The sequence below is a fragment of the Anabrus simplex genome, chromosome 8 (assembly GCF_040414725.1).
Source record: "Anabrus simplex isolate iqAnaSimp1 chromosome 8, ASM4041472v1, whole genome shotgun sequence".
NCBI lineage: Eukaryota > Metazoa > Arthropoda > Insecta > Orthoptera > Tettigoniidae > Anabrus > Anabrus simplex.
Window position 1 is genome coordinate 157,345,968 of NC_090272.1, and position 21,172 is coordinate 157,367,139.

The 21,172-nt window shown below is 39.6% G+C and overlaps 1 protein-coding gene across 2 annotated transcripts in view; it reads left to right on the plus strand.

Annotated features, from left to right (window-relative positions):
- The window catches only part of LOC136879232 (leucine-rich repeat-containing protein 15), a 600,790-nt gene that overhangs the window by 430,726 nt on the left and 148,892 nt on the right, over nt 1-21,172 (plus strand). For both annotated transcript variants that reach the window (XM_068228996.1, XM_067153040.2), the window contains exon 3: nt 2,933-3,155. In XM_068228996.1, coding sequence (XP_068085097.1) covers nt 2,933-3,155 — 223 coding nt within the window. The remainder of the gene's footprint in view (nt 1-2,932; nt 3,156-21,172) is intronic.

The following is a 21,172-nucleotide window of genomic DNA, read 5'->3' on the forward strand; positions in this document are numbered from 1 at the left end:
CCGAGGGCAACATGAGATACTGAAGTCAAACTACAGTACAAGCTCTTCAATCGTATACTCTCTGAAGTTTGAGGCACAAAATTACTACAATTCGATATACTAATTTGTTTTTAAAAATTACCTCAGCATAAGTTTATGAGACAAAATGAATCAAGTACATTGTTCGGTTCCTTGGCTGAATTATCAGCGTCGAGGCCTTCGGTTCAGAGGATCTCGGATTAGATTCCCGGTAAGGTGGAGATTTTTAGCCACGGCTGGTTTTTTACTCTGACCCGAGGGCTGGGTGTTAATGTTTCTCTAAATACGCGCAAACCACACTGTCAACCACCGCAGAAACACGCAATACTGATTTTTTTCCCTAGCGGTTTAACGTCGTCCTAACACACTGAACGGCAACGTAAAGATGGAAAAGAGCTAGGATTGAGAAGGAAGCGGCCGTGGCCTTAATTACGGTAGAACCCCAGCACTTGCCTGATATGAAAATAGGAAACCACGGAAAAGCATCTTCAGGGATGCCGACCGTCTTCAGAAAGCAAGCTCATAGTTACGCAATCCGGAGCGCACGACCTATTTGCTGAATACATCCCTCCACAAACGGTTCGCATCAGAAAGGGCATCCCTCTCTAAAAACAGGACCAAATTATTTTGTGCGGCATAGCCTAGTTTGCAACTGCGACCCGGCCAGAGTGTGGGAAGAGAAATAAATTAATTGAATATCTCTGATTAACTATCTGAGAAAAAGTGCACTTAAGAGAGATTTCTCAGTTTATCTCAGTTACTTCACGGGTATCTGAGTTTGAGTTTTGGCCAGGCTTTAACACTCGACGTTTTATCACACACAATGTAATTTTCAGTTGAAAATTTCACCCCGTAGTTACCACAATTTGAAATGAAAATTCAGTTTTACATAATTGAGTGGACGTTACCCATGTTTATTTTATGCATTTGCTATTCAGTCAAGAGGAGATGTATTTGTAACAACCGCATACCATGAAGATGATAGATAGAAGCTACCAGTCGTCCTCTTAATATATGTTTCATTTTAGGGTCTAGTGACGACATGTTCGCAAAGCCTGTACTGCTGGGGTGTCTGTCATCGAGGGTTAAGTTAGTAACTGAATGAGGCTACGATTGAGAGAGACATAACTGTGAGTAAGTTACTTTATCATCATTTTCCTGGAGTTGAAATGCAACCACTGAAAACCATTTTAAGGACGGTTGACATCCCTGAGTTCATGCCTCAGGGCGTTGAGTTAACCTGGTTTTATTCCTCTTTTAATATTGTTATAACCTACAGTTCGAGGTGAAATACTGATGAAGTTAGACATTTCATTCAACTTATTAAGAGTAACCCAAAGAGGCACTTTCAGACGGTTGCTACCTGCCCGTTCCTTATTACGTTAACAGTATTGTTATAAGCTGTATATCGTTGTTGCCGGGACAAAACCTCCTATGGGATAATATTTTGGGGGATATACTGACCCGCAGCACATACATTATGAAGAGCGAGAATGCCTTGACAATATTCACACATTATTGCACCTTAGATGACAGAACCTTACCGGCCAAAGTTCTATGCTAAAATATTTCACATAGGAGGTTTTGTCCCGGCAGCGGGTACGATGCGCAAAGGTATCACCGAGATATCACTATAAAATTTTTGTCACAAATGGAACATAGCAATTGCTTTTACACATATCAAGTGAAAAATTCCTGGCACATTAAGAAATATTTCATTTTTGGAGTATATTATGTATGCGTACTTTACCACTTTACAAGTACATTTGGTGTTACGCTCACAGTGACACACGTATGTCTTTTGTCTCACACGTTGAACAATTTCGTGTGTAATGTCTTTGTTCGCTGAAGTTCTTTGATCACGACGAGTTGTGGACTTGTGCCCTAACTGATTCATTAAGTTATTTATTGGTCCAGGGATCATGCTACTTCGGCAATAGCTTAAGGTCTTGTAATTTAACAATAACCTGTTCATTTGCCTCATCGAAAAATGAATACTGTTCACCTCCATTTTGCTTTTTGAACTAGCCGCTCTACTCATAATGGACAAAGATAATGAGAATCCACAGACATAGCACTCGCATTCCTCGGTGCTAGCCCTGGACCTCAAGAAAAGAACAAAAGACGGCATCAGCAGCGGAATACGACATAAACCAGTCCTGTCTACAAGCCTTAAGTATGTTTTCATATTTCTCAAATAACGACGGTATTTCTTAATGTGCCAGGAATTTTTCACTTGATATGTGTAAAAGCAATTGTTATGTTCCATTTGTGACAAATTTTATAGTGATATCTCGGTGATACCTTTGCGCATCATACCCCCGGCAGCGATGATATGTTTCAGGCTAAGGGCTTCCGCAGCTCGACCTGTCAATGATCTTGCTGAATGTAACCAGAAACATCAACCAGCGCCTCTGTCCCTTATTCTGCGTACAATACTGTTCCAAGCTACGATGATTTGTTTCAGGTAAAAGATTGACACAGCTGGACCTGTCAATGATCTTCCGGAGTGCAATGGGAGACATTAGCCACCTGCCTGTATTCTATAACTCCTTCATTCGTGTTATAAGCTCTGACGACCTGTTTTAGCAATGGACTGACACCGTTAGACCTGTCCATATCTTGCTGAGTGTTATGAGACACATCAACCAACTACCCGTCAATCTTGTTCTAAGCTACGACGATCTGTTTCAGCAAAGGGTTGACACACTAGACCTATCCATGATATTGCTGAGTGCTATGAGAGACATCAACTACCTACCCGTCAGTCTTGTTCTAGGCTACGACGATCTGTTTCAGCAAAGGCCTGGCACAGCTGGGCCTGACAATAATCTTGCTGAGTGCTACGAGTGTTAGTGCTAGCCAGTTCTCTATTACATTCAATTTTGTTCTAAGCTAAGATTATGCGTTTCAGGTAAAGGGCTGACGCAGCTGGACCTGTCACAGAACTTGCTGAGTGCGATCCCGAGCGTGGCTCTCCGGGACCTTCACCATCTCCTCATCCTCAACCTTAACCACAACCGGATAACCTCACTCCACAGTCGCGCCTTCGAAGGTCTGGACACGCTCGAGATCCTCAGTTTGTACGAGAACAAGATCACCTCGATTGATGAGGATGCATTCAAGGGGGTTGACAAGTAAGTAACAGTTTTAATTTCAATTGACTGGATTAAAAACCCGCATAATCTGTGTTTCTGAAAAATGACCGCTGATCTCTCCACGTTTTACCGAACTCTTCGGCATTCTTAACGATCCGCTCTCTCCGAAAGTCCTCAGTCGGTGTGAGTGAAGTGTGCATTGTATTTCAATTAAAATGCTTAAATCTGAAATATAAAAAAGGAAGAAAAGTACTCACCCATATGGCCGAGTTTGTTTTGTATTGTTTTGCTCCAATTTATTTTAATGTATTTAGAAGTTCAAGGTCATTTCCCTTATTTTTCTGCTGACCCTTGAAGAGAATATACACTTGGATTTGCCAAGTGCAGTCTTTGATGAAACATCGGAAGACTAAATCATCTCTGGACCACTAAATACAAGTCCGGAAAACGTGTTCTTAGAATTGAGCGCTGGCCGTGAAAGACTAAGCAGTCATGAACGTCGTAGTTTATTAATGGTGACGGATTCAGGCAAGTGTTTTTGTGGAAGTAGCGGTGTTATTATTGCTGTCGACGGTTAACTTTCTTTTTGCTAGGGGCTTTACGTCGCACCGACACAGATAGGTCTTATGGCGACGATGGGATAGGAATGGCCTAGGAGTTGGAGGGAAGCGGCCGTGGCCTTAATTAAGGTACAGCCCCAGCATTTGCCTGGTGTGCAAATGGGAAACCACGGAAAACCATCTTCAGGGCTGCCGACAGTGGGATTCGAACCCCCTATCTCCCGGATGCAAGCTCACAGCCACGCGCCTCTACGCGCACGGCCAACTCGCCCGGTGGTTAACATTTTAAGAAGTTGTACAACTAGATGGCCATCACCTCAGAGAGAAGTGTTTCAGCACGTCATTAGTTGCGTCGTTCTTGTAAATGAAACCAGAGAACGAAATCATGTTATTTTGTACTGCACCTACCGATTATACTAAGCTTGCAAGTGGTGTAACTGAATTACTTATTTTACGGTTGGGAAGTGAATGATCCCACGTTCGATAAATCGTCTTAGTATCAGGGAAGCATTTGAAAGAAAAACTATAGGACTATTTATCCTAGAGTAGAATTTTCTAAATATATATAATCGGGTTGCTGGAAAGTGCAAGGAAACATGGAGGTAAACGCAAAATGGTGTTAAACCCAAGCAAGGAAGTCGCTCTGAAAGCTGTTCGTCGTTGAATTAAACGGAAGAATGAAAACCTTAATGAGCGCTCGGCTGAGTACCATGGCCAGTTCCTCCGACGTTCATTAAGGTGCTAATGAGTTTGTTGAACACTTAAGGGCACGAAAGCCGGTCCAGAATACTCAGTAAAACCAATAATCCACTTATTAATCATTCGTTTACTTAACGAGATTGTTCTTATTTCTGACAATAATAATCTGTGAGTGATTATATTATCTAAAACACAAAAAGAATGATCACTTTAAATATAAGAACTTCATCTTTGTAAAACAACGAAGTACTTAAAATACGTCATATTAAATGAAAAGACAGTGTACAGATTACGCTTGGATGACATACTGTAGGCTTAAGAACGGCGAACAGTCCTGGTTGGTGAAACGACCTATATTTAGTGAGATTTGTACACGATAATTTACTTCACCCCCATTACTTCCTGGGTTAGAAGTTAAAATAACAGTTTACGGTTGAGAGTCTCAAAGTTTGATTCCCGGCATTGCCAAATATGTACAAGTCATAAAGGATTCAGGAACGAACTAGAAACTCTATTTCTCTTATCTGAACCTAGTAACGTCCAGAAACTATATGTAATAATAATAATAATAATAATAATAATAATAATAATAATAATAATAATAATAATAATAATAATAATAATAATAATTTTATTTTTAAATGAAATGGAAATAAGCAGAAGTTTATAATAGATAGGAAGGCTAGTCTGAATTACTTAGACCAAAAATCGGTATTATGTTTAGTACTGTAGTATAGATAAGAGCCCACCACATTGATTTACTGGGTACGTGATGCTTGTTGTTTTAAGGGCCCTAACATCGAAGGTCATCGGCCCTACTGGATACGTGAATCCTGCTGGGTGCTTCTGAGTTAAGTCTCAAGCTCTGCCTAAAATTTGCAATCAACATTAACTTCCAAGACAAGTGATATATTCTCAATTGAAGAATTATCAACGCGATCAAGGAGGATAGTAAGAACGATATAAGGAAGCTATGTCGTCGCTGTTCGGGCAGAAGGTCATATCTCCCAAGGCTCTTTCTATCCATTATTTTCCTTAAGACTGGTCACGCCTCCCAGCCACATATGGATATTTAGTTCATCAGAACAATATTCGTTGTGTTCATTTTCCTGTGCTTGCGTGTAAAGGAAAATGAACCTTACCGTACCGCACTCTAGAAATGTATGTCTCAATGACTTATTTACGTACTCCTACAGTATAATATACTTATGGTTCATTTTCCTTTAACATTAGCATACGAAAATGAACACAGCGAAAATTGTCCTGATGGACTGCATATCCTTATGTTGCTGAGAGGCGTGACCAGTCTTAAGGGAAATGATGGGTATGGAAAGCATTGTGAGGTATAACCTTTTACCCGAACAGCGACGATATATTCCAATGTGAGGAAGTGCCAAATTGACATTACTGCACGAAGGATGTAGCATCGGATCCAAGGCCCTACAACGTTGGCTGCGCAGTAGCCTGTGACTGGGGAAGAGCTGTCCATGCGCGTATCGCCATGTTGCGGGCACCTCACAGCTCGCCGAGGAGATCGTAGTATGGAATTCACGCATTAACTTCAATTACGCACAAATGAATTATTTTTATTCCTGCGATACAGGATAACACGGTAAGAAAAGATGTTCATTAGATACATCCAAAATAAAATGTTAAAAAGGTGTCGCTTTAGAAAACAGAAGATCCGTACGGAAATGTTGCATTCCAAGCATCAGGGAAACTTAGCTATTCCCAAGTCCTAATTCATTAATAATATATGATACAGCCTACACCGACTAACGTGAATATACGCAATAAATATACAAGAATCAAGACGACAATAACACGGAAATGATACTTATGCATATAAACTGAACACATTTGCATTGTTATCGAACAAATCTCCACAAATCCTTTGGATAGCTCACCTAAGTAACATACGTAATAAAACAACATTTAGAAAACTGGATAAGAAGACTTCAAAATACACTACTAATGATAGTAAATACATACCTACGTAGATAAACACATGTCTTAAATTTAGAGAACACTCTCCAAAAACAGAAAAACATTGTATACCAGTACATTAAATTAATAATCTTCAAGAAAGAATATGTAGCTCACATTAGGCCTACTATAATGACCATGTTTTTAACTGATTTGTTTGCATATTCAGAATAAACACATGCAATTAAATCCTAAATTCGGCAGTTAAGCTATCATGAAAATACCAAGACATTTTCAAATCAGAGCAGTTTACAACTTCAGTATGATTTACAGATCATGAGGAGAAAAACAATCTTTTACCTGTGACTTACGAGACTGAAGAACATCAATAATCCATCAATTCTTTCAATATTTACAAACAGTTGTATCAAAAGCAAGAATCTGTAATATTGGCAAAATGAAAACTTGTGAAATATTTTCTATAAAAGTTACATGGCAGATCTTTTCCTTCTGATGAGTAAACACAGCAGGTATTATTCAGTACTATGAACAGATTGTTGAAAAGGTACATGACTGCAGAAATCTGTAAAAAAATAAAATAAAGCTATGCCCAGTGTTCACTACAAGTAACTTTACTCTTTACTAATTCCCATCTGAATGAAATTTTTCTTTTTTATTATTTCCAGGATATGAAATTGTATATCAGGATGAGTATACCTTCAATTATGATTTCTATATAGTTTGGAAAATAGCTATCTAAAATCTACTGAGATATACTGAGATTTTTATATGTTTTGTGGGGTTTTCTGCACTAAAATAATTGTGCTCAGATGAAATGCACTGTGTAACAGCACTGACTGAATTGCTACATAGACTGGGATCTATGGTGTTATTCTGTTGATTTGTCCCTCCAAAATCGAACTAACTTTTTAAAATACTATGGGGAGCCTTGTCAGTCTGAAAAAATAAAAATATATAGGCCTATTGGGTCTACCATAAGCAAAGCCCTATCATTGATAAAAGAAATAAAAATAAAATGAAGTAATACAATATCTAATCCAAATTACTTGACCTACAAGTACCTTTTCAAGATGATTTGGAAAGTCAGTGTTGGCACTGCATCAACTTTCAGAATTTTGTTCCCTTCAGATTGCCAAAAACTTGCTTCTGTGAAGTGAATTGAACATAGTCTATGAGAATAAGTTGGAACAAACTTGTCTCTTTTAACATCAACAAGCCACTTTGACAGAAGTTCAGGCTTATTCAATGGAAAACTGTAAGCAATAAGTCTAAAAATATTAGCCATGTATTCAAAATCAAAGAAATGTATATATTTCTATCTCCTTTTTTTTCTCAACCATTCCTGGTACAATGACAGAACATTCTCCCATTGATTTATCACAAAATATTCTTCTGCTTCATAAATAGAACCTCATGTGATATATTTCAGAACAGAGTTGTGGAACCAGCAATCATTCACATTTCACTAAATTATTTTACATTTTGAAAATATTCTTCCTGAAAAAACTCATTACACTAGTGCTACTCTACCTCATAATTCTAAATGTATCTAACACTGAAAAGAATACCTAGCTTAGTTTAATTTTCTCTGAATTAAATATATTTTTACCAGTTGATTAAATTTAAGAGACGAAAAATATATCATTTAGGATGCAAAATTCCCTCTCATACTATTCTCAACTTGATTACCAATATTAGGCCTACTGATTTTATCAACTCGAACTGAAAGGAGATTTTCTGAGCACAAATTAAAATTGAAAATGTGTTCTAACTTTTCTATTGCAGGAACATTATGATTCACATAAGGAAGAAGATAAAGGAGCTTGAATATTAAGCACATATGCATATAACAGTTAAACAGGTAGATTGATTAGTGTTTTCTAGTGCAAAGTAGGAGTCAGCCTAGTCAAACTTCTCTGGAACAACATATTTAACAATTCTTTTATTATAAAGGAGATGTGAAAACATGGATAATGGTATCAATAAATCATTTTTCTGATAATTGTCAATAATCTGAAGTCATAATTTGACTTAAAATAGATGGGTTTACCAAGCTTTATCAATCATATTTTTCGGATTCTAGGTCCGTGTTTATCGACATTTTAATATGGGTGCACAGTCTGTAAGAACAATATGTGCGCTTTTTCAGAATAGCTGATTAGTTCTTAAGAATTGTACCTAATGAAATGAAAAACGCCAAGAATAAGAAGCCTAAATATTAAGAATGCCACGTCCATACATCCCTGAATCCACCAATCTGTATCCCATTCTCGATTTTGGTAATTTTATAACATTTCAATTCCTACTCACTTGTAAAAAGAAATACCAGATCCTTTCTGATACCGACTGTGGATTGAAAGCTGCACAAGAGGTCACCATCGTGAATAGTTCTCCACTCCGCACTTACGGCTTAACTTAGGCCTACTCTCCTTTAATATCACCGATCAATGTAAGCTCGCACTTATCACTAAAATAGTTGTCAATACTATAAATTATCACTTTATCACATAACACAACCACAGATCCGTTAACCGATAGGAATCACCATAAAAAACACACACGAAACTGTAAACATCACTACGTGTTAACCATACATTCAAAACTGAAGTGCCCGCAACATGGCGATGCGCGAAGATATTAAATTTTTCGCATAGCACCAGCGCGCTCTGTGAGTCTAGATAAGTAATATTAAAGTCTTTGATCGGATCGGATGATGTAGCGAAGTACTGACCATGACGACCCACATCATTCTAAGATCGTTGAAAAGAACCAGAGAGTTAAAGAATGAACAATCACTAGACTCAACAACATTTCGTCGTTGCCGGGACAAAACCTCCTGTGTGATAATATTTTTGGGGATATACTGAGCTGCAGCACAAACATTATGAAGAGCGAGAATGCTTTGAGAATATTCATACAATATTGCACCTTAGATGACAGAACCTTAACGGCCAAAGTTCTATGCTAAAATATTTCACATATGAGGATTTGTCCCGGTAGCGACGATTTGCACTTCAGATTAGAACGTTAACAAAATTTATGAGCAGTGTACTATAGTTCAGAAGGTATAACTTTGGGAGCTTCTCCCCGATACAGTGGTTCGAACTCAAACCAATCCCAATCCCAGCAGCGGATCCCGCTGATTGGTGACCTCGTATTCTTAATTTTATTTTGAAAATAGGATGAATATAAATGAATTTTCGTCTTGCAAGGTATCAATAACGAAAACTGGTTGTTACGGACATACAATGTGTGATCCAGCATAAGGATTATTCCGCCTTAAAATAAGTATACGCTTCAGTTGGGATTGATTTTAGGCACAATAAAACTTTCGTTAACGACTGACTGACACCAGTATCCTATTTGCTTATAAATATGTAGTACTCGTACTCTGAAATAACATTTACTATTCATCAGCCATTGAAATTCTGAAGCACACCAACAGCTTCAACCGTAAGGAGGAATCTGAACAGGTAAACAAAGCCTGGTTTCCAGGCCTGAAAGCCTTAAATCCTGAAGGACACGATGGTCGAGGCAGAGCAGAAAAAGCAACGGGTGATCAGCTGCCTATCTCCGCCAAGGCAGGTCAATGTATATCGGGCTCCTTAATGCTTCAACCATTGGCCAAGGAACAGCCAATCAACGATCGACCCCCCCCCCCCGCCCCACCAGCATGACGAACCAATAGGCGAGAAGCGTACCGTAGCCTGCACTACATAATGAGCTGGAAATATCTTCGCTGCTATCGAAGACAGTGGGAACCCTTCGGTGAAACTTCGGGGCAATCACTTGCTCCTGGACCACGGCTTACAAGCCCGGAAAACACAGACATGGCATGATTTCATCTAAAATAATTGATTTACAGTGGCTTATTCGGATAAGTACAACGACCGAGAGGATCCTTCACATTGAACATGTATCACCTCATAATTTGCAGGCCTTCGGGCTGAGCAGCGGTCGCTTGGTAGGCCAAAGCCCGTCAGGGCTGTAGTGCCACTGGATTTGGGGTTTGGTTTGGATTTATTTGGAACTATCGAACATAATAGAGCACTTGTGGTATGCATCTCATTATTCATATGATTTGTTTTATTATGAAACACTGAAGATATGATTAACTTACGTATATAGGACGAGCAGATACGTCGGGCTGAGTGGCTTAGACATAAGAGTGGTTGGCGTGATCGATCCCGGGTCATTCCGGTATTAAATGAAGGTGCCCAAACACGCCAGTTTCGTGTTGGTAGATTTATAGCGTAAGAACTACTCTACCGCAAAATGCTGGCACCTCACCGTCTCAGGAAACCGTAAAAGTAGATAGTGGAACGTAAAACCAGTAATGGCGATGTGTCCAGCCCAAGCTTGTTCAACCTGTTGCTTTCGTCTAAGCATTGAGCCAAATAAATTTATTTGCGTTCTGTGCCATGGCATCCTATCTATCACTCACCTCTATTCAAAGTTCATCGACCATTGTGTCCGGCCCAATGGCTGAGTGGTCAGCGTCTTCACCTCCAGTCCTCGAGGCACCCGGCTCGATTCCCGGCCGGGTCTAAGGATCAGAATTTTAAACGGTTAATTCCCTTGGTTCGGGGACGAGGTGTTGGTGCTATGCCCAACATTCTTGCAACTCAAATATCACATACATTATCTCCTACCACACTAACAGGTAGTTCTTTATGTACGCGGCAGATGTTCTTTCCCCCACCCCCACCCCCAAACTCACCTCCCACCCCACCACCAAACGCCGTAAAGTCTGCCTCACAAGGGCTGCAACAAACTAACAATGTCCGAAAGGTTGTAATCCCCCACCCGAAATGTTAGCATATCGCAGTCATATTCCGTTGAGTGACAAATCTGAGTGACATATGGAGATGGAAACCTAAAAGTCGAAAATAATCACAGTTTTAGATTTTCATCCCATAAAGAAATTTGCAATTTTCCAGATTAAATTAGGGTATAAATTATTATTATTATTATTATTATTATTATTATTATTATTATTATTACACTGTTATTTGTTATACGTCCCAATAACCACGATTAGGGTTTTTGGACACGCGGAGGGGACGGAATTTTGTCCCGCGGGAGTCCTTTTGCGTGCCGGCAAATCTGACGATATGGGGCTAACGTACCTGAGCACCTTGAAATACCACCGGACTGAGCCAGGATGGAACCTGGCAACTCGGGTCGAGCTCAAAACGCCAGCGCCAGCGCCAGTTCCTCGGGTTCAACCGTCAGCGTCGCGACCGTTGGTTCAGAGAGCGCCGAGATTTAGCCGCATTTTGGTTAATTCCCGCAGCTATCAGTTTTGGTGTGTGTCATCGTCTTGATACATATCTTCGTTTACACACAACCGAAAACGTAATAGAAAATACATCCTTTCACATAGGGTCAGGGAACACATCGGCCGTAAAACTAGGCTTAATCCACATTCAATTTCAACCTCAGATAATTGAGGAAAAGCCAAAAGGATTAATAATAATAATAATAATAATAATAATAATAATAATAATAATAATAATAATAAAACATATTTATGAAACAAGGAGCCTCCGTGGCTCAGGTGGCAGCACGCTGGCCTCTCACCACTGGGTTCCGTGGTTCAAATCCCGGTCACTCCATGTGAGATTTTTGCTGAACAAAGCGGAGGCGGGACAGGTTTTTCTCCGGGTACTCCGGTTTTCCCTGTCATATTTCATTCCAGCAACACTCTCCGATTTCATTTAATTTCATTTCATCTGTCATTCATTAATCATTGCCCCGGAGGAGACAGGCTTCGGCAGCCGGCACAATTCCTATCTTCGCCGCTAGATGGGGCTTCATTCATTCCATTCTTGACCCGGTCGAATGACTGGAAACAGGCTACGGATTTTCATTCATTTATGAAACAAAAGTTACCAGTCCGGCTCCTTACCAGATGGTCGGCGTAGAGGTTTTCCGTTCCAAGGAGCTCGGGTTCGATTTCCGACCGGGTTAGAAATTTTAAAAGCGTCTGGTTAATTCTAACTGCCCAGAGACTAGGTATCTGTGTTTGTCTCAACACACATCTTCATTTACATACAACATACCACGGGGACACGCAATATCCTCCACATACGGTTGGCAACGGAAAAGCCATCCGGCCGTAGAACTGGGTTTAATTCACAGGTAACATCGATCCCGCGTAGAGAGAAAAGGGCCAAGAAGAAGAAGAAGAAGAAGAAGAAGAATACCAAAACAAGAGTTATTAACAATATTCATCCTAAACGTGAAAGATAAGAATAAATTGTAATGCAAGTATCAAATGGAAATTAACATTTCTCCAGTTAAAATGCGGTAAGTAGGCTACATCTATGATGGTACTCATTAGGACCGACCACTACGGTGACGTGGTATTACCCCTCCTGAAACTCATATCCTCGTGGTGTGCTAATTAGCATCGTTAACAGGTTCTCAAGAGAATTACTAACTCCAGCATCTTAACAGAGAACAACGATGCCGTACAAATTAACACAATAACCTTAGCAAGATATATTACAGAGCTCTAAATCTAAATTTGGTCAATGAACATTTCTAGAGGTCCAGTCACTGATAAAGTAAATTACAATAATATGGTGTACGGTTAGCTTAATCCATCTACATAAACAAAATTAAAATTTCGTTTGTACACTATACTTCGTTTTTATACAAAAGTCGAAAGGAGGTTCAGATCAATTCATATTTGTTTGTTTGTTTGTTTGTTACGTCACGGGAAAATGGTCTAACAGAATTTCTTTGAACTCAGTATTAAGGTGGTATGTAAAACTGAGAATACATCACTAGATTTTGAATGCAAAAAACCCACGATTTGGGAGATAGAAAACAGAAACTTTGCATAATTATTAATATACGCTTCACGTATAATATGGTAGAGTACAGTTACACAATTTGATAAAATGGTGGCAGTACACTCATGGTCAAGCGTTCACCGTATGAGCTGAAACAGGTAGGCCTACATATTACAGCATAACTACTGATGGTATCAGACTTATCATTTTCAGGATTTAATTGGACATATTTATCTAAAATGTTAAGAATAATGAAAATATATACATACATAACTGTGGTGATTTTAATTTTGGAAACAAGAAAGCATAATACAATATCAAATTGAATGTCCTATAATATCTATGAATATCTTAATAAATATACAGTTCTTCATAAAAGAAATCTACCAACTCATCTTCTACAGTCACTGAAAATGTCAAAGCATTAACACTTTTAGGTTCAGAGGAAACTGTACCTATATGGTGAAAAATGGAAAGCTTAGAAAACATCGTTGACAGTTTCAAATGGGGAGGTCCTATTGATTTTGCAACGCATAGGAGGTAATTTTTGAAAATACTTCCCACTGAGCTACAAGGCCGTAAATTTGAAAAAATATAAAGAAAGCGGTTAACTCAGGAAACATAATATTCAAATATTCGAACTTTTGACCCCTGATCGATTACATCCCCCACTGAAATTTGCCAGTGGTATGGTCCCATCAACGTAGCAACAAATACAAAGTACTTTTACATAATACTTCCAGATGAGCTACAACGTTGAAATTTTCGAACAATGTAAGGAAAACATGATTAATTCGGATAAATTAATTTTCAAAATTTTGAATTTTGACCCCTGATCGTTTACATCCCCCTTAAAAGTCAGAGACAGCGGGGTTGTTGTGCACTAGACTATTTATCATTTGATTAGTTTACAGAGGCGTAGCAGTAAAGGGGGCCCAAGAATGAACGACCGAGTTGGCTGCGTGGTAACGGTCGCATTTGGTAAATGGTGGGTTCGGACCCCACCATCGACAACGCTGAGGATGATTTTCCATGGATTTCCCAATTTTCAAATCAAGCAAATGCTGGAGTGATGCCTCAATTAATACCACGGTCGATTCCTAGTATTTTACTATCCCACTGTCATCGAAAATCTATCTGGGTTAACGCGACGTTAAAATGATGATGTCAGACAACCTTGAATGTAGGGAGAGTGAAGACGATCAAAAGAAACACAGTATGTACTGAAAAATATATACTTAATACGAGTACAGCATACTGATGAAAGCTCCAGAAAGTCTACAGGTAACAACCCCCACCGTTCAGGCACCTGTTTCAATGCGGGACAAGTTTTTCTATATCCTCCGCAGTAAAGGAGTACTGATTGGTAGTAAGAACACTATTCTACAGTATCAAGAACCCCTTGATCGGTGGTGAAACACTTACTTTTCAGGGCTTTCTTCAAGAGACCAAAGACGTAGCTCTCACGAGAGGAAAGAACTTGGCTGTAAGGTGGGTGATCCATAAGACCCCAGAGAAAACAACGCCAAATCTCCAATGTTGCGTTGTCAGTGTGTTACCGCGGAGCTCAAGCAAACTTTGTAACAGTTTTCCCAGCTAAAATACATTATTTATAGAAAAACTGAACCATGCCACGTTTTATTAAACACGAATGTTGCTTCAAATTTGTCCTCCACTTACTGGACGTATGTCTCAGACTTACCACGTTCTGAGCTGTTACTACAGACACCAAACTACAGGGTCCTTCATATAAAATAATAATAATCGTATGGCCTCAGCTACCGTTTGCAGACATTTCGATTTGACGCCATCTGGCTGTCTGCTCATCAATTTCGACGTTCCGGTTTACTCTGTCTGCCATCTAGCGGGCCTAGAGTAAACCGGATCTCTCTTGGGCGTCTATGGCTGAGATTTAATTAATTTTGTCGGGTAAATACCAAATGTATCACCAGAGATCTTTTACATGCCGACATCGTACGACATGGAGTGTCGATTGGACTTTTTTCCGCCCTTCAAAAATCCGACTACCTCTGCCGGGTTTGAACCCGCTATCTTGGGATCCGGAGGCCGACACTCTACCACAGACCGTGCAAATGGCGTTTTTACTGCTAACATAATGAGACAGTTGTCACTGCAACACCGTGTTTTCGTCTGTAAAAGTTATAAGTAGAAGTCGGCTCGATGGGTACGCGATGCATTTGTTCAGCAAATTCCTGGTGAAGTGCCACCTTCAGGAGCACAGATTCACGTAACTTCATTGTAAGCAAATGTGAAACTACTGGCTCATGCTCAATAAAAAACATGAGCGCACACGAACAACAGTTTTAACAGAGGAAAAGCTAGTTGACATTGGTGCGAATCTTGAACGGTCACCGAATAAATCACTCACAAAATAAGCACAACAAGTAGGGGTTTCTTCTAGAAGACCCGTGCTGCTTCGCAACGTTCATTATAATCAGGTCAAAGAACGTGTCTTGATACGAAATTGCTTTATGCGTTGCCCTGGTATTTTCTTGGAAAGTTTATTTTAGGATTTACATTACCTGCTAACGTGTCAAGTGTATTTTCGTGGATTTTTGTGACACTGATTGATATTTTACGAATTTCTTATACTTTTAGAATTAATGATGTGTGTTTCATTTAAAGTTGTATTTACTTTTTAAATTCTTTAAAGTTTTAGATTGTTGCGGGTGTAAGTTTGTCCTCGATGCAGCCCATATTGCCTGCGAATTAGATGATCCTTTCAGACTAATAATAAAAGTAACTTACGTGATGGTTGTATGTGTTTACACGTCGCGCAATAGATATGATGTACACGATTCCAATTGTCATTTGGATTGTCACCAATTATCCCAGTGAACCCGAGAACAAATCGTCACACATTGGAGGAACTGAAAGAAAACATAACAAATGAAATCAGAAACTTTACAGTGGCACAACTCACTCGCGTCAGCCAGAATGTGGTTACCAGATACAATGCCTGTATAACCAAGAATGGACGACACTTCCGGCATCTTTTTTAAGGTAATAGTTCATATATGATTGTATAAACGCTTAAAGCAGAGCGGCCGCGCGCGACATAAGTTCGGCTGAGGCAACTGCCGAAGCGCAGATTACAGACACCGTGCGTTCGGTCTTAGTTTATATGAGAGACCCTGTATGTAGGGCTACCGTCCCTTGGTTGTCCCGTCAGTTATTTGCGGCGTTTTTAGCTTTTCAAATGAACAACCTTTATATACAGGTAATTCGAAATCAGAATAATTTCAATAATTATCTTCCAAGGAGGAAACCGTAATTTAATTTCATCAATTGCAAATGTTAAACACATGTAAGGTCTTAAGGCCGTTTCAATCATCTTATTAGCGCACTGCTACACTTCGGCAAAACGCTGGCAATTTCACAATTAAAAACGCCTAAAGAGCTTGTATGGGGCTATTATTATTTTTATTATTATTATTATTATTATTATTATTATTATTATTATTATTATTATTATTAAACAAGAAAAGTTTCGTTTTCTGTGATTGTTCATTACTAGAAGGCTGGGTATTTGTGTTTGCTTTAATACGTTTATTTCCACTTACATGCAACATATCAAACTACCAGCCACTACAGACACAAGGAACATCCCTCTGCATAGCTTCCACACAGGGGTGGTGTCAGGAAGAGCTGGACTAATTCCAAATCAAGTGCTGACCTCAATAAATAGGGGAAACACTGGCAAGAAGAAGAAGAAGAAGATATTATATTTCAAAAGAGTATCAAAAGCCCTTAGACGGTTTTGCTACGAGATTGGCGTAGATAATTGGGGTACGGCCTGTTATAACTCCTATGCTATAGACAACTATCCTTACACATCCGTAGAGCGGACAAGAGGATGTACCTGATACTGTACAGTAACTGCATAAAATTTCTGGCCAATCCAATCATAAACAACACTCTGGACTATTTCCTTTCCACACCCTGTACGTTGAAATCATGAAGAACTTGGTCTAACCACCGTCTGCTAGGTCTCTCTCTGTTTATATAATTCTTCATATGCCAGTTCATTTGCCTAAGTAGCCAATCATCCTCCATCTACCTCACACGATCTTGCCACCAAAGCTGGTCCTTACGCTCAACTATATCCATTGATTTAATTTTTCTTTCCTTCATTAGCCTCGATATGCGAATGACCTCCTGTTATTGTTTCCATTTCCCTCTACTAAAATGTTGCATATCAAGTACTGTAGTAAGAATATGTGGCATTATAGGTGGTTTACGATAGAAGGACTTACAATTAAGAAAACCTGACGAGAAAATGAGTCGTAAAAGAGTCTGTACTCAGTCTGCTCTGTTGATACAAACCACGAAAAGCTACGTGTATGAGAAGAGGTCATTCCAACTTCGATCAGAAACCACATAAAAGTGACTTACGACAGAGATTGCGAAGCTGGTACACAAGTAGATTCAATATTTCACACTACACAAAATGAGTAACTGTACACAAAAGGGTGGTAGGCTATTTATTATCTATGCATAGCTGTACAATGATCCAAGAAAAATAAGAAACGTGACGTAAATTCCACGTTACCACATCACATAAATGGCGTCACACGCTAATTCTCTCTCACAGATAAGCCATGTGTCAGGGAGTAAGAACCCAAGTGACAGTGATACGGATATTAGTATATCACAGCGTAGTTCTCGAGTGGAATTATTTTCGGGTAACCCCGCTGAATGGAGGAGTCAAGTAACAGGTCGGAGTGTTACTTCAGCTATCATAAACAACTTTTGAAGTTTATCTCCAACATCAAATTTAGAAAATACTCAAGGGATAGGTTCATCTACACTATGCGTTCAGATCTACCATGCATATGATATATTCTACACGCATGACAGAATTAAAACTTTCTATTGTAAAGCACACAAGCTAGTAGTTTTACACGACTATTGATATCGCGATCACAGCCATGAGACCTCCATCTATAAGTGCAGCCGGAACCACACGGACATGAATTTTCATTTCAAAAATCCCATATGAAATAACCGTGATTCGAACCGGAGTCGCCTTGATAAGAAGCCAGTGATTACATCACTCGGCTACCACGCCTTAAACTTTCTATTACTAGGATGATTGTGAAATACATGCTTTTATATATGCTTTTACTCGTTAGCATATGCCGACATAACGTCGTTAGGTAACATCTTGCCGGAAACGGGAACTTCTCATAAGCTTTAAACATACCCAACACATACGAGCTAAGGAATTTCGGAGGAGCAGAATATTCCAACTCAGAATCCAAAATCGCATAGACATTGTCTTTCTCTCACTCTTAAGAACTAAGTACAGTAGGGTACACCATTCTAAAAATAGGACGAATCCCCAGGTGCTCTCAACTTGTGAGCAGGTGTCGGTGCTCAGAGCCTCTCGATTAGTTCAGCATTCCTTCTACATTTTTCGTGCCAGGCTCCTCGCTTTCAGCTCTCCTATCCGACTTTGTCTGGTTAACTGTATTACTCTTCCAATCCCGATGGAATCAGATTTTTATTTTCATTCTTCTAGTGCCGGGCTGAGTGGCTCAGACAGTTGAGGGGCAGGCCTTCTGACTCCAACTTGGCAGGTTCGATCCTGGCTCAGTCCGGTGGTATTTGAACGTGCCCAAGTATGTCAGCCTCGTGAGCAAGTTCTTCTTTCTTATATGTCTTAAATCGCACCAGAGCAGGCGGGTCTTATGGGGACGATGGAACAGGTAAGAGCCTGGAGTGGCAAAGAAAAAACTGCAACCTTAACAAACCTAACATTTGCCTGGAGTGAAAATGGGAAACACCGAAAAACCATCCTCAGGGCTACCGACGGTGAGGTTCCAACCCACCATTTCCCGAATGCAAGCTGACATCGCGTAGCCAACTCGCTCAGTGACCTAGGAAGTACTTTATTTTCCCGGCTTACATGACGATTTTTATTTAGCTGATATCTTCATTGTTTCTTTCTTCCGCTGTGGTAGGCGGTAATGGTGGTTACTCGTGAGGGTAGATTTACTGGCACGTAAAAGAACTTCTGCAAGACAAATTCCCGGCACATCAGCGTATCCAAAAACCGTCGAAAAAATAGTTAGTTGGACGTAAAACGTTTTTTCTTTTTTTAGTGGCGTCTTTTTTCTTAATAAATTATCTTCCCGATTCATTTATTTAGAACATGGCAGCACATCATCACAATTGCAGGTATCAAAAAAGGAATCTTAAAATAAAATACAAATGATAACAAATAAGAGAGTAAAATGTTACAGTAAAGTGACCAAATTGCAATGAAATTTGACAGTTTGATCGGTTTCATCAATAAATACATAGAGTCCCCTCTATCAGCCCTAGTCTCGAGTGCTGTTTACAGTACAGATAAGCAATATAAGACTGCATGTTTATTGTAAAATGTGTGATTGCCTTAGAATGACATGTAGCGTAGTAACATACACATTTTACAATATTAAAACATGCTGTTTATTCTTATAATTAATTTTGACAGTATTATTTCTAACGTAATAGCGTATATGTGCATAATATTTAGCTTTTATCTTGTGTACATAGAGCTGTAAATAATTTATTTACCGTTATTCTCGTCGTTATGCATTATGTAGAGTATGTAACTGGCTAGAGTTTTATAATGTAATAAAATATAATGTATTATATTATTTTCATGATGATTATTTGTTTTTCTATGCTTCATATTTATTTTTGTTGAGCATTGCCTTCTTTCTTTATTGTATACTCTTATATTATATTATATTTTAACTGATTTCTTATTAATATTCCTTTCCTTACCAGATAATTTACGTGAGTGTGTGAAAGAGTGGGCCACGAGTCCTAACTTTCGCCACTACTAAGGACATCAATAAATAAGAAGTATATTTCATGAATGGTATTTTATCCTTCTTGTGGATGGCATCTCCGTATCGGCTACGGTTACGGCGTATTCTGTTCAAGGTCAACTAGAATCTGTAAGGAGTAAAAGGAATGTAGCTTGCCCGGCTTCTTGGCTAAATGGTCAGAGTCGAAGCCTTCGTTTCAGAGTTTCCCGGGTTCGGTTCCAGGCCGGGACGGGGATTCTAATCAAGAAAGGTTAATTTCTCTGATGTAGAAACTAGGTGTTCGTGTTTGTTCCGGTACCTTCCTCTTCATATACACTGAACATATTACACTAAAAAAACACAGAAACACACAAGCGTGAATACATACCTCCTCCTTTTTTTTACAATTTGCTTTACATCACACCTACACAGATAGGTCTTATGGCAATGATGGGATAGGAAAGGCCTAGGAATGGGAATGAAGTGGCCGTGGCCTTCATTAAGGTACAGTCCCAGGATTTTCCTGGTGTGAAAGTGGGGAAACCACGGGAAATAATCTTCAGAGCTGGCGACAGTGAGGTTCGAACCCGCTATCTCCCGGATGCAAGCTCCATACAACCTCATAGGGCTGGCGTAAGGAAGGGCATCCGCCAGTAAAACAGGGCCAAATCCACAAGCTCGAAATGGTTTGCGCCCGCGACCGCACCGAAGTACGGGAAGAAGAAGAAGAAGAAGAGTCGAAGTTAGGTAGTTTCTTTGCAGTGCAGGGCTGACTTCAGTACTTTGGAGGGCAGGTATCATGCCAGTTTTGCATCCAGGCATTTGGTGACACTAAAGTCTGTCTCGATTAATCATTTTTGAATGTCTAGACAGCAGTCTGCTTCTTTGCGAGTCTCCCATATGTCTGTGTATGCGGAATTAGATGCTGCTGCTGCTGCTGCTGCTGCTGCTGCTGCTGCTGATGATGATGATGATGGTGCTGGTTTTAGATATCACTAACTACTTTAAATGTGTTTTCGGAGACGCCGAGGAAATTTGTTCTGCAGGAGTTCTTCAAATGTGTCTATAAATCTACAAACACGAGGCTGCGTATTTGGGTACCTTCCGAATTGAGACAGGATCGAACCCACCAACTTGGAGCTCAGAAGACCAGCGCTCTACCGTCTGAGCTACTCAGCCCAGCGTGGGGAGGTTGCCTTCTATTTTCTTGTATTTTCGAAGGA